This window comes from Ranitomeya imitator, chromosome 2, assembly GCF_032444005.1.
Source record: "Ranitomeya imitator isolate aRanImi1 chromosome 2, aRanImi1.pri, whole genome shotgun sequence".
In the NCBI taxonomy this organism is placed as follows: Eukaryota; Metazoa; Chordata; class Amphibia; order Anura; family Dendrobatidae; genus Ranitomeya; species Ranitomeya imitator.
The window spans coordinates 473,136,747-473,150,747 of NC_091283.1; the positions used below are offsets into that span (position 1 = coordinate 473,136,747).

General features: G+C 48.9%; 1 protein-coding gene across 1 annotated transcript in view; it reads left to right on the plus strand.

Annotated features, from left to right (window-relative positions):
• Window positions 1-1,939: 1,939 nt before the first annotated feature.
• Window positions 1,940-14,001, plus strand: part of DDX42 (DEAD-box helicase 42) — a 33,579-nt gene continuing 21,517 nt past the window's right edge. The window contains exons 1-5 of the mRNA XM_069751291.1: window positions 1,940-2,017; window positions 7,344-7,565; window positions 7,725-7,875; window positions 9,643-9,704; window positions 10,542-10,578. Of these exons, the coding sequence (XP_069607392.1) occupies window positions 7,351-7,565; window positions 7,725-7,875; window positions 9,643-9,704; window positions 10,542-10,578 (465 nt within the window). The 5' untranslated portion in view covers window positions 1,940-2,017; window positions 7,344-7,350. The remainder of the gene's footprint in view (window positions 2,018-7,343; window positions 7,566-7,724; window positions 7,876-9,642; window positions 9,705-10,541; window positions 10,579-14,001) is intronic.

Genomic DNA, 14,001 nt, shown 5'->3' on the forward strand with positions numbered 1-14,001 from the left:
TGCACATCATCTTTTTCTGTTTATTTAGTCCTATAACCCTTGGGAAAATAAAAAAATCGTAGCTAAAAGATCATTTTTGTGGAAAAAATGTGCTTTATTTTTTTTTCACGACTCATCGTTATAATTTTTGGTGAGGCACTTGGAGGTTTACGGTGCTCACCACATATCTAAATTCCTTGGGAGGTCCAGTTTTCAAAATGGGGTCACTTGTGGAGGATTTCCACTGTTTAGGTACATCAGGGGCTCTGCAAATGCAACATGATGCCTGCAGACCAATCCATCTAAGTCTGCATTCCAAATGGTGCTCCTTCCCTTCCGAGCTCTGCCATGCGCCCAAACAGTGGTTTTTCCCCACATATGGGGTATCGGCGTACTCGTGAAAAGTTGCACAACATCTTTTTCTGTCTATTTTGTCCTATAACCCTTTGGAAAACAAAAAAATCATAGCTAAAAGATCATTTTTGTGGAAAAAATGTGCTCTATTTTTTTTTACGACTCATCATTATAATTTTTGGTGAGGCACTTGGAGGTTCACGGTGCTCATCAAAAAGCTAGATAAGTTCCTTGAAGGGTCTAATTTCCAAAATGGGGTCACTTGTGGTGGTTTTCCACTGTTTAGGTACATCAGGGGCTCTCCAAACGCAACATGGTGTCCGATCTCAATTCCAGCCAATTTTGGTTTGAAAAAGTCAAATGGCACTCCTTCCCTTCCGAGCCCTGCCGTGCGCCCAAACAGTGGTTTTCCCCCACATATGGGGTATCAGTGTATTCAGGATAAATTGATCAACAACTTTAGTGGTCCATTTTCTCCTTTTACACTTGTGAAGATAAAAAAATTGTTGCTAAAAGATCATTTTTGGGGAAAAAATGTGATTTTTTTATTTTCACGCCTCTACGTTCTAAACTTCTGTGAAGCACCTGGGGGTTCAAAGTGCTCAACACATAGCTAGATAAGTTCCTTGAAGGGTCTAGTTTCCAAAATGGGGTCATTTGTGGCAGTTTTCCACTGTTTAGGTACATCAGGGGCTCTCCAAACGCAACATGGCGTTCAATCTCAATTCCAGCCAATTTTGGTTTGAAAAAGTCAAACGGCGCTCCTTCCCTTCTGAGCCCTGCCGTGCGCCCAAACAGTGGTTTTCTCCCACATATGGGGTATCAGTGTATTCAGAAGGAATTGCACAACAACTTTAGTGGTCCATTTTCTTCTTTTATCCTTGTAAAAATAAAAAAAATGTTGCTAAAAGATCATTATGTGGAAAAAAAAGTTAAATGTTATTTTTTTCCTTCCACATTCCGTTAATTCCTGTGAAGCACCTGAAGGGTTAATAAACTTCTTGAATGTGGTTTTGAGTACCTTGGGGGGGGTGTAGTTTTTAGGTGTGTCACTTTTGGGTATTTTAAATCCTTTAAGCCTCTCAAAGTGACTTCAAATATGATGTGGTCCCTACAAAAAATGGTTTTTTAAAAGTTGTTGAAAAAATGAGAAATCGCTGTTTAACTTTTAACCCTTATAACTCCCTAACAAAAAAAAATTTGGTTCCAAAATGTTGCTGATGTAAAGTCATGTCACTCTCGGCAAGGAGAAACGATACTTCTTGGATCCTGACAACATGACAGTCTCATGGGGGACACAGCTGAAGCTCAGAAACCACTGCAGCTAGCCCGATACTGGGCCAGGTGTGACAGAACACGTGTCCAGGTTGGCTCAATGCTTCTCCAGTCCCATTGACTTTAATGGTAGACCCTATCTACACTCACAAACACACATTTCACTAGAGTGTGAAATTCCTCTTCCTCCCCCGTCACTGAGCGCTGCTGAGGCCGCCAGTCAGGATGTTTCTTGCTGACGGTTCGTTCGAGCGGAGGCAGGCAGCCTTGAATAAGCACCGGAGGGGGCGGGGCGCTGTACGTGCTGTGTGGCGTGGTGACGTCATTCCCAGGCGCCGGCCGCTGCTTGGTGACGTGTGCAGGCGGCGCTGAGCTGTGGTCTGCGGCGCGGAGAACGGAGCAGGAACAGGTGATGACAATGCGGGGATTATGGGATGTGAGCACGGAGGGAGACGTTATCTAGTGTCAGGCTGCGGGCGGCTCATAGGAGGGAGGAGCGTAATGGGGGCTCCCGGGCCCTGCTGAGAGGACGGGGGGATTACATAGAGGAGGATAGATGAGAGGATTGCTAATCTAGCAACTACCTAATGTCAGTGCGGTTATAGGAGAGCAAATAACACTCCTAGGCAACTGATTAGGTCTTCACTATCTAATGCTGCAAACTTCACCCTTTGCCATGACAGAATGTGGGGGGGGGGTGACCCGTTTGCTGTATGTGGGGGGGGGGGGGGGTGACCCATTTGCTGTATGTGGGGGGGTGACCCGTCTGCTGTATGTGGGGGGTGACCCGTCTGCTGTATGTGGGGGGGGGTGACCCGTCTGCTGTATGTGGGGGCGGGGTGACCCGTCTGCTGTATGTGGGGGGGGGGGGGTGACCAGTCGGCTGTATGTGGGGGGGGGGGTGACCAGTCGGCTGTATGTGGGGGGGTTGACCAGTCGGCTGTATGTGGGGGGGGGGGACCAGTCGGCTGTATGTGGGGGGGGGTGACCAGTCGGCTGTATGTGGGGGGGGGTGGCCCGTCTGCTGTATATGTGGGGGGGAGGGTGAACCGTCTGCTGTATGTGTGGGGGGTGACCCGTCTGCTGTAGGTGTGTGGGGGGGGTGACCCGTCTGCTGTATGTGTGTGGGGGGGGTGACCCGTCTGCTGTATGTGTGTGGGGGGGGTGACCCGTCTGCTGTATGTGGGGGGGTGACCCGTCTGCTGTACGTGGGGGGGGTGACCCGTCCCGTCTGCTGTATGTGGGGGGGTGACCCGACTGCTGTATGTGGGGGGGTGACCCGTCTGCTGTATGTGGGGGTGACCCATTTGCTGTATGTGGGGGGGTGACCCGTCTGCTGTATGTGGGGGGTGACCCGTCTGCTGTATGTGGGGGGGTGACCTGTCTGCTGTATGTGGGGGCGGAGTGACCCGTCTGCTGTATGTGGGGGGGGTGACCCGTCTGCTGTATGTGGGGGCGGGGTGACCCGTCTGCTGTATGTGGGGGCGGGGTGACCCGTCTGCTGTATGTGGGGGCGGGGTGACCCGTCTGCTGTATGTGGGGGCGGGGTGACCCGTCTGCTGTATGTGGGGGGGGTGACCAGTCGGCTGTATGTGGGGGGGGGGGGGGTGACCAGTCGGCTGTATGTGGGGGGGGGGTGACCAGTCGGCTGTATGTGGGGGGGTTGACCAGTCGGCTGTATGTGGGGGGGTTGACCAGTCGGCTGTATGTGGGGGGGGTGACCAGTCGGCTGTATGTGGGGGGGGGTGACCAGTCGGCTGTATGTGGGGGGGGGTGACCCGTCTGCTGTATGTGGGGGGGGGTGACCCGTCTGCTGTATGTGGGGGGGGTGACCCGTCTGCTGTATGTGGGGGGGTGACCCGTCTGCTGTATGTGGGGGGGTGACCCGTTTGCTGTATGTGGGGGGGTGACCCGTTTGCTGTATGTGGGGGGGGTGACCCGTTTGCTGTATGTGGGGGGTGACCCGTCTGCTGTATGTGGGGGGGTGACCAGTCGGCTGTATGTGGGGGGGGGGGTGACCAGTCTGCTGTCTGTGGGGGGGTGGGGGTGGCCAGTCGGCTGTATGTGGGGGGGGTGACCAGTCGGCTGTATGTGGGGGGGTTGACCAGTCGGCTGTATGTGAGGGGGTTGACCAGTCGGCTGTATGTGGGGGGGGGTGACCAGTCGGCTGTATGTGGGGGGGGGGTGACCAGTCGGCTGTATGTGGGGGGGGGGTGACCAGTCGGCTGTCTGTGGGGGGGGTGGCCCGTCTGCTGTATATGTGGGGGGGAGGGTGAACCATCTGCTGTATGTGTGTGGGGGGGGGTGACCCGTCTGCTGTATGTGTGGGGGGGTGACCCGTCTGCTGTAGGTGTGTGGGGGGGATGACCCGTCTGCTGTAGGTGTGTGGGGGGGGTGACCCGTCTGCTGTATGTGTGTGGGGGGGGGTGACCCGTCTGCTGTATGGGGGGGGGGGTGACCCGTCTGCTGTATGTGGGGGGGGTGACCCGTCTGCTGTATGTGGGGGGGGGGTGACCCGTCTGCTGTATGTGGGGGGGGGTGACCCGTCTGCTGTATGTGGGGGGGGGGTGACCCGTCTGCTGTATGTGGGGGGGTGGTGACCCGTCTGCTGTATGTGGGGGGGGGGGTGACCCGTCTGCTGTATGTGGGGGGGGTGACCCGTCTGCTGTATGTGGGGGGGGGTGACCCGTCTGCTGTATGTGGGGGGGTGACCCGTCTGCTGTATGTGTGTGTGGGGGGGTGGCCCGTCTGCTGTATGTGTGTGGGGGGGTGACCCGTCTGCTGTATGTGTGTGGGGGGGTGACCCGTCTGCTGTATGTGTGTGGGGGGGTGACCCGTCTGCTGTATGTGTGTGGGGGGGTGACCCGTCTGCTGTATGTGGGGGGGGGGGGTGACTCGTCTGCTGTATGTGGGGGGGGGGTGACCCGTCTGCTGTATGTGTCGGATGGGGGGTGACCCGTCTGCTGTATGTGTGGGGGGGGGGGTGACCCGTCTGCTGTATGTAGGGGGTGACCCGTCTGCTGTATGTGGGGGGGCTGACCCGTCTGCTGTATGTGGGGGGGGTGACCCGTCTGCTGTATGTGGGGGGGTGACCCGTCTGCTGTATGTGGGGGGGGTGACCCGTCTGCTGTATGTGGTGGGGTGACCCGTCTGCTGTATGTGTGTGGGGGGGTGACCCGTCTGCTGTATGTGGGGGGGGGGGTGACCCGTCTGCTGTATGTAGGGGGGGGTGACCCGTCTGCTGTATGTGGGGGGGGGTGACCCATCTGCTGTATGTGGGGGGGTGACCCGTCTGCTGTATGTGTCGGATGGGGGGTGACCCGTCTGCTGTATGTGGGGGGGGGGTGACCCGTCTGCTGTATGTGTCGGATGGGGGGTGACCAGTCTGCTGTATGTGGGGGGGGGTGACCAGTCTGCTGTATGTGGGGGGGGGGTGACCAGTCTGCTGTCTGTGGGGGGGGTGACCCGTCTGCTGTATGTGTGGGGTGACCCGTCTGCTGTATGTGTGTGGGGGGGGTGGCCCGTCTGCTGTATGTGTGTGGGGGGGTGACCCGTCTGCTGTATGTGTGTGGGGGGGTGACCCGTCTGCTGTATGTGGGGGGGGGGGTGACCCGTCTGCTGTATGTGGGGGGGGGGTGACCCGTCTGCTGTATGTGGGGGGGGGTGACCCGTCTGCTGTATGTGTCGGATGGGGGGTGACCCGTCTGCTGTATGTGTGTGGGGGGGGTGACCCGTCTGCTGTATGTAGGGGGTGACCCGTCTGCTGTATGTGGGGGGGAGTGACCCGTCTGCTGTATGTGGGGGGGTGACCCGTCTGCTGTATGTGTGTGGGGGGGTGACCCGTCTGCTGTATGTGGGGGGGGTGACCCGTCTGCTGTATGTGGGGGGGGGTGACCCGTCTGCTGTATGTAGGGGGGGTGACCCGTCTGCCTTATGTGGGGGGGGTGACCCGTCTGCTGTATGTGTCGGATGGGGGGTGACCCGTCTGCTGTATGTGGGGGGGGGGTGACCCGTCTGCTGTATGTGTCGGATGGGGGGTGACCAGTCTGCTGTATGTGGGGGGGGGGTGACCAGTCTGCTGTATGTGGGGGGGGGGTGACCAGTCTGCTGTCTGTGGGGGGGGTGACCCGTCTGCTGTATGTATGGGGGGGGGGGTGACCCGTCTGCTGTATGTGTGTGCGGGGGGGGGTGACCCGTCTGCTGTATGTGTGGGGTGGAGCAAAATAAAGATATTTAAAAAAAAAAAGTTTTATGTAATTTCCAGGTTAACGGGATGAGGGCTTGGTGTCAGCAGCTGTCACTGACACCAAGCCCTAGGTTTAGTAATGAAGAGGTGTCGGCCAGACACCCTCATTACTAAATCTGTAAGTAAAAAGTTAAATAAACACACACAGACTAAAATGCTTTATTTGAAATTAACCAGACACATTCTTTAATCGTTTAAAATAACCCAATATACTCATTCCTGGTCTGACCGTAATCCAAGGTTTGAAGCAATGTCCGACGTTGTCATCAGCCTATGTAGGAGCATTCACAGAATGAACCTACATAGGCTGTAACCAAACAGCAAGGGTACATGCTCACAATCAGGAAATAGCAGCGCTTTAGATCCAATTACGCCGTTAAATTGGTATGTGTTCATTGGTACACATGTGCATTTGCTGCACCCAATACATTCTATTGTGGATATTCCTATTACGGAAACTAGCGTCTCTGCGACAGAAATTGACATACTGCGGCTCGTAAACCTGCGTCGCAGATGAGTTTATGTAGCATCAAATAGAAGCACAATGAGCATGGATCGTAGAATGCAGTAGTTTGGACGCAGCACAGGTGAGCTGCAGCCAAAGCGCTGCTATGCCAGGTCGTGGGCATATAACCCAACTGGCAGAACTTTTATTTTTATTTCAATATTTTTCTTTATTTTAATTTTTTTTTCTTTACTTTGAGCAAAGGCGCTTTCTGATGACTACACCCATCAGCCTCGCCTGCTCTCTCTGTTTTCAGCGACAGCAGACGTAGGCTAATGGGAGTAGTAGTCTCTCATCAGTAAGCTCTTTATCGTGGGTCACAGTCACAGCAATGGGCTCACGTTGACATCTGATAGTGTGACCCCACAGCGGTAACAATGTTACTGCCGATTACATCCGGGCGGTATTTCTTGAGCTGTCATACAGATGACAGCGCAGGAAACACCAGATGTAGGAAGTTCATTAAAAAGCAGCAATTACGCAAACCTTTTTATACCTACATTTTTCCTGCTTATTTGACTGACTCAATTGAAGTTAATGGGTGAGAAATGTACAAAGAATTGACATGCTTTGGATTTAAAAGCGGCAGAAATACTGATCATGTTCACATCACTTCAGGATTCTTATTGACGTTGCTGGCATAAGGATTTCCTTGCAGTTTTGTGTGGGAAAAATACCACATAAACGCACCGAGTACATACTGCCTACCACTACTGGCAGCTGATCTGTGCGGAGTGGGCCAAGCCTGCTCCATTCAGCTGCACCCTCTGTATGATGTACTATTCCGTGATCATGGGAAGTAAAGGTGTTAATGAATAATTCCTTTATTGTGGGCCACGATGCATTGATTGGAAGAGACCCTGGTGATGGAGCACATATTAGGAGGAAATGTTCAGACTGGATTGCCGTGCATCATTCTGCTTGTCACACAAGAACATATGTTGTAGCTTGTGTCATAACTGTTGTTTGTTTTTTGCTTTTTAGCTCAGTCATGAACTGGAATAAAGGCGGACAAGGTAACAAACGCGGCTTTGGTTTTGGGGGATTTGCCATCGCTGCAGGAAAGAAGGAAGAACCAAAGCTCCCACAGACATCACATAGTGCTTTCCGAGGTCCAGCTCCTGGCTATGGCTCTGCTAACAGCTCCCAGCTACCATCATTTTACAAGATTGGATCTAAGAGGGCCAACTTTGACGAGGAGAATGCGTAAGTACAAATCAGAGAGGACGGGGCATGTGCCTGCGCAGTCAGGACGGGTTGTAACTTCCAGCATTAGTCACAGAGGTGCAGGGGTCATGGGTAAGGTTTATATGTTTGTGGAGCTGGAGTTATTTTTTTAACCTGTGTTGCTTGTCTTGTCTACAGATACTTTGATGATGAGGAAGAAGACTCCAGTAATGTAGACCTGCCATACATCCCTGCAGAGAATTCTCCAACCAGACAGCAGTTTCGCTCCAAAACAACAGACTCGGACAGTGAGGAAGATCCCCTAGAGGCTTTTATGGCAGAAGTAGAGGTGATATCTTTTCACATCTCATTATGGGGGTATTTCAGTTTAAACAAGTAGATGTAATCCGTATAAAAGTCATATGCTTTTTTTTAGGATGTCTGCTTACTGTCTATAGGAACTTTTTCTTTTTTCTTTTTTTTCTCTTAGTGGATAATAGTGTATCCAAGCTCTGTCTAACAAGCAGTGCACCTTCATCTCAGGGACAGGATAGGTTTTCATCACCTGCTAATATACAATCAATTCCTATTGAATGACAGCAAGCAATGATCTTGAAAAATTGTATACATTCTTATACTTTTGTTGTGGTATTACATTTCTGTGAATGAATTGATATTTTTTATTGCCCTATTAATGAAAGGTGGCAGATGAGGCTTAACAATGATAAATGTAAGGTTATACACATGGGAAGAAGGAATCAATGTCGCCATTACACACTGAATGGGAAACCACTGGGTAAATCTGACAGGGAGAAGGACTTGGGGATCCTAGTTAATGATAAACTTACCTGGAGCAGCCAGTGCCAGGCAGCAGCTGCCAAGGCAAACAGGATCATGGGGTGCATTAAAAGAGGTCTGGATACACATGATGAGAGCATTATACTGCCTCTGTACAAATCCCTAGTTAGACCGCACATGGAGTACTGTGTCCAGTTTTGGGCACCGGTGCTCAGGAAGGATATAATGGAACTAGAGAGAGTACAAAGGAGGGCAACAAAATTAATAAAGGGGATGGGAGAACTACAATACCCAGATAGATTAGCGAAATTAGGATTATTTAGTCTAGAAAAAAGACGACTGAGGGGCGATCTAATAACCATGTATAAGTATATAAGGGGACAATACAAATATCTCGCTGAGGATCTGTTTATACCAAGGAAGGTGACGGGCACAAGGGGGCATTCTTTGCGTCTGGAGGAGAGAAGGTTTTTCCACCAACATAGAAGAGGATTCTTTACTGTTAGGGCAGTGAGAATCTGGAATTGCTTGCCTGAGGAGGTGGTGATGGCGAACTCAGTCGAGGGGTTCAAGAGAGGCCTGGATGTCTTCCTGGAGCAGAACAATATTGTATCATACAATTAGGTTCTGTAGAAGGACGTAGATCTGGGGATTTATTATGATGGAATATAGGCTGAACTGGATGGACAAATGTCTTTTTTCGGCCTTACTAACTATGTTACTATGTTACTATGTTGGGAGTGGTGTCCCCTCCACTTCCCCTTCCCTTATTGCAAAGGTGTACATGCTGCGATGTCATTCTGTGCAGCCCCCCACCATATGGTCAAGAAGATATTCTTGACAGCGTCTGTTGGCTGCTGCATGTATTTTCAATGTCCTAGACGAGCAGAAGTGACGCTTAGCACCTGACCAGTGATGGGTAAAATTGTGCACTGTGTTTCCATCTCTCTGAGCCCAATAGTTTACTGAGTAGCGGAGTCATGACTCCAGCTTGGCACAGAAAGGAGTTGATGGGAAGTATTCATGCATGAGTAGACTTTGGAGAAGCGAAACGCTTGACTCTTTCAATGTCTTGCATGGTCTTTTATTTTTTTTTGTATTGTGTATAGGTGCATGGTGATCGTCTGTCTTCTGAAACCAGCATTATATTTGTCTCAGAAGGCAACACCCACTAATAACAATTTTTATTGGGATTGTCAGGGTTGGTTATCGGAGAGTGTTTCCTTACGGCAAAAAGCAGTTTTTCACCCCTGCCGTAAAGGAAAGCGCAGAATGTGCAGCATTTGTGTGAATTATGGTTTATTTCTGTTGTGCACAGGATCAGGCTGCTCGGGACATGAGAAAACTCGAGGAAAAAGACAAGGAGAAGAAGAATGCAAGGTATTTGGAAGCTGACGTTTAAACATAAGTCCATTTTACGCCCCCTGGTCAGCATGTCGAGATTCTCCCTTTTCCCCTTGAGCATCCATGTCATTGATCTACACTTGTCTCACATGTAACACACTGACGATCCTCTCACTATGTACAAGATGTGTCCCCCAGATGTGTTTTAAAAAGGAATACTCTATGAAGATGACTGGGCCCTTAAAGGGAACCTGTCATGTCTAAAACCTGCAAATAATCTACAAGTTTATAGCGCTGTGAGGCCGCCACACTGAAAGCCTGGCTGCCGGGAGGAATTGAACTTTATTCCTCTCAGCAGCCTAGGGCTTTCATTCATAGAGACGCGGCTTGAGTCACTGTTCAGTACATAGTGAGTGGCGGCTGTAACCATGCCCTGACACTGACTGACAGCCGGCTCTGTACTGATGCACTGCTGGCTGTCAGTCGGGGTCGAGGCATGGTTACAGCCGCCACTCACCTGTGAAGAGTGACTGAAGCTGCATCTCTATCAATGAAAGCCCCAGGCTGCCAAGAGGAATAAAGTTCAGTTCCTCCCGGCAGCCAGGTGTTTATTGTGGCGGCCTCACAGCTTCAGAGCTCCCATGAACCTGCAGGTATGCTCTATTAGCCTCCTGATGCAAATTGCAATTGACTGCCACATAATTCCAAACCCAGCAGCCCATATTAAGGCTTTCCTGTACATTTACAACATTCAGGGCCTTTTTTCCAGCAGCACATACCCCATTTGTTCATGAATGTACGCCCCACAATATTTCTAAGGCTGGTATCTGAACTGAGTGCAGGGAAGTTTGTTTTTCCTCTTTTTTCTTGCAGGGGTATCAGGGATGACATTGAGGAAGAAGATGACCAGGTAAGTTTGTGGTTTTGCTTTTGTTTTATACTGAAACTAGTAGTAAAGTAATGCAGGATATCTGGTCCTTTAAGCAAAAAGCGGCTGTAGGGATTTGATACCAGCTTTATGGCCTGGAGGATAACTGATAAAACATTGACTAATGTCTTAAAATGGGTTTTAATCTGAAAAGTGCAAGCAGAAAATGCATGAAACTTTTTATCATATAAATATAATTGAAGTCCAAGTAATTGTATCAAAAATCTAACCATGTGTATAAAAGGAGATCAAAACATGGTTACACATACTTTTAAATGTCTGCAGTAGCTTGGCTGATTAGTCAAATGGTTGTAGGAATTCTGAAGGTTTGTGCACATGGCGTATCCTGAAAAAGTGCAGCAAAAGTGCTCAATAAAATGAACATAATGCACAGTAATGCCAAAATGACATTCTGTGCACATGTTCTGTCTTCTGTCTCTTCTTTTATCCGCTCAGGGCGTGAAACTGTTCATTCTTCAGAAGACTTCTGCTGGGAAGCCGCCCACTCTTTATACTTGGCAATATAGAGTCTAAGCTGCCAGCATTTTGCTGTATCGGCTACATCGGTGTCTAAATGGTTTTGTGTGTTCATACCCTTACTTCACTGGAGTACGTCCACTTCTACACTTCAATCCTGGGGATACCCTGTTTCATCATTTCTATGTCATAGCTCTGGTGTCAATACCCACTACCAGGGCTGCCACCAGGAATTTCAGGGACCCATATAGGCAACATTTTCGGGCCCCCTTGAGACTCTGCCTAGGCTCCACCCTGCAAACCTTCCACACTCGCTTGTAAAAAACCCTCTTCTGCACCACATCCTCACCAATCACACATTAAGGGTAAGTTCACCCAGGACGCTTTTGCTGCTTTTCTTTTTTCTACAGCAAAACCTGATCATCTTAGCAGGAAAGAAGCTGCGTCAAAAACGCAGGTTTAGGTGCGTTTTTGGTGCATTGTTTGGTGCGTATTTGTTGTTTCTTTTATGCGTTTTTTGATGCGTTTTTGGTGTTATTTTTTTCTTTGTCCGTGCTAATGTCCTTGGATATTCAGCAGCAAAAATGCAGCAAATAATGATACCTGCGTTTTTGCTGCGTTTTTTTCAACACCCATTCAGGTCAATGGGTGAAAAAACGCGGCAAAAATGCTGAAAGAAGTGACATGCTCTATGTCCAAAAAACGCAACAAAGCACAAAATACTGATCAAACAAAAAACCAATGTGTGTGTATGAGATTTCTGAAATCTCATAGGCTTTGCTGGTACTGTAAAAAGCTGCTGAAAATTAACATTAAAAGAAGCAGCAGAAAAACGCCCTGTGTAAACTTACCCTTACAGTTCCCATTGAACTCCAGATCATATACATAATCAACAGCTTTTGTTTTGGCCAAAAGATTTTGTTAAGTCGCCAGCACAACAAATTAGACTCTTTTGTCAGGGCCCTACACTGCTCTAACCTAGTAAACATTTCTTAAAATACCCAATAATTTTTTTAGGTATATTTTTATTTATTTTTCTTTAAGGGAATTGTGTCACATACATTTTTTAAAATGGCCAATAATACCACATACAAGGAACAAATGCTGCCACACCGTGACGAGACCACATTTCACCACCATATATTGAATTAATAATATCACATGCAAGGAACCAATACCGTCACACCATAACAAGAACAGACTGAATAGTACAATACTGATCATTAATTTAAAAAAAAAACCCACAATATTAATATTACCATAAGTGACATTTATATACAGGAGCTCTATATATACAGTGTCAGTGTGCAGGTAATGCAGTGGTCACCAGTGATGTCTCTAGTTGAAGATATTCATCTTCGCTTTGCTTCTTCATCCAGCGCAGACCGCCATCACTTCTAGCCAGGACTCGTCTCTGCAGAAAATAACACCGTTATCTAGAGCACATTCCCCAATGTTTCTTCAACCTCTACACTGCGCGAGATAAAGAAAAAATTGCGACATTGTCACACTGCACAGTAACAGGACCCCCACTGAAAAGAAGTATCCTCAAAAATAAAATACATCACAAAAGTAATAATATCACTCAATTAGCCCCTACAGTAATAATGTCTCACATTCTGGCACCTTCCTATATTTACGTCCTCTATCCTGCCCCATATGTTCTCCCATCCTGCCCTCCCCCAAACCCCCCCCCCCCCCCCAGTAGGTCTCCCGATATTGCGGATTTCAGTGCGAAAAAAGGTGTCTTCTTATCTGTCTGTGGTTCAATAGCATCCTCTTCCTCAACCATTTGAGGCATGGACGCGTGACGTCATATTCCGGCGACATGCACGCCGGCGTTGGCTGCCGGTCTCTGGCAGGCAGCTCCTATTGCAGTTCAGGAAGCGGATCCTGCACAGCAATAGATTGCAACCAAACCATGCAGGCAGAATCCTGCTCCTGGGGCCCATACACCAGTAAGGGCAGTGATGCCCTGATGGCGGCTCTGCCCATTACCAGCTATTCACTGGTACACTGGGTGAAGTCGCAATTTCTACATGAATGTTAGGATTCCTTTAGGCAACTAGCAGTACCCCAAACATATTTTATGTGTTTAACCCCTTATCGACATCGGACGTAATAGTACGCTGATGTTGGTTTCCCTCCCTTTGATGTGGGCTCCGGCGGTGAGCCCACATGTTTCTGGGGACATGTCAGCTGTTTTGAATAGCTGAAATGTGCCCGCAATAGGCTATTAACCAGTTACATGCCACTGTCAAACTCTGACAGCAGCATTTAAATCACGCTTCCTGCCATCGGGTCGGAAATGCGCACACCGGTGACCCCAGTTACATGATCGCGGGTCACCGGTTTGTTGACATGACAACCTGAGGTCTCCTGGAGACCTCTATGGTTGTCAGTGCTGGCTTGCTGTGAGCGCCACCCAGTGGAAGGCGCTCATCAAGTCAGTAAATCTTCTATATAGAGGTGATTTGAACATCACCTCTATGTAGCAGAACCGATCGGCTTATGGCAGCTTCTAGTCTCCCATGGACACTATTGAAGCATGGCAAAAGTAAAAAAAATGTTTTTCAAAATATAAAAAAAAGTTCAAATCATCCCCCTTTCGACCCATTCAGAATAAAACAGTAAAAATAAAATCAAACCTACACATATTTGGTATTGCCGAGTTCAGAATCGCCCGATCTATTAGTAAAAAAAAAGGATTAACCTGATCGCTAAACGGCGTAGCGAGGAAAAAAAGTTAAACCGCCAAAATTAAGTTTTTTTGGTCACCGCGACATTGCATTAAAATGCAATAATGGGCGATCAAAAGAACGTATCTGCACCAAAATGGTATCAATAAAAACGTCAGCTCAGCATGCAAAAAAATAACCCAACCCCAGATCACGAAAAATGGAGACGCTACGGGTATCAGAAAATGGC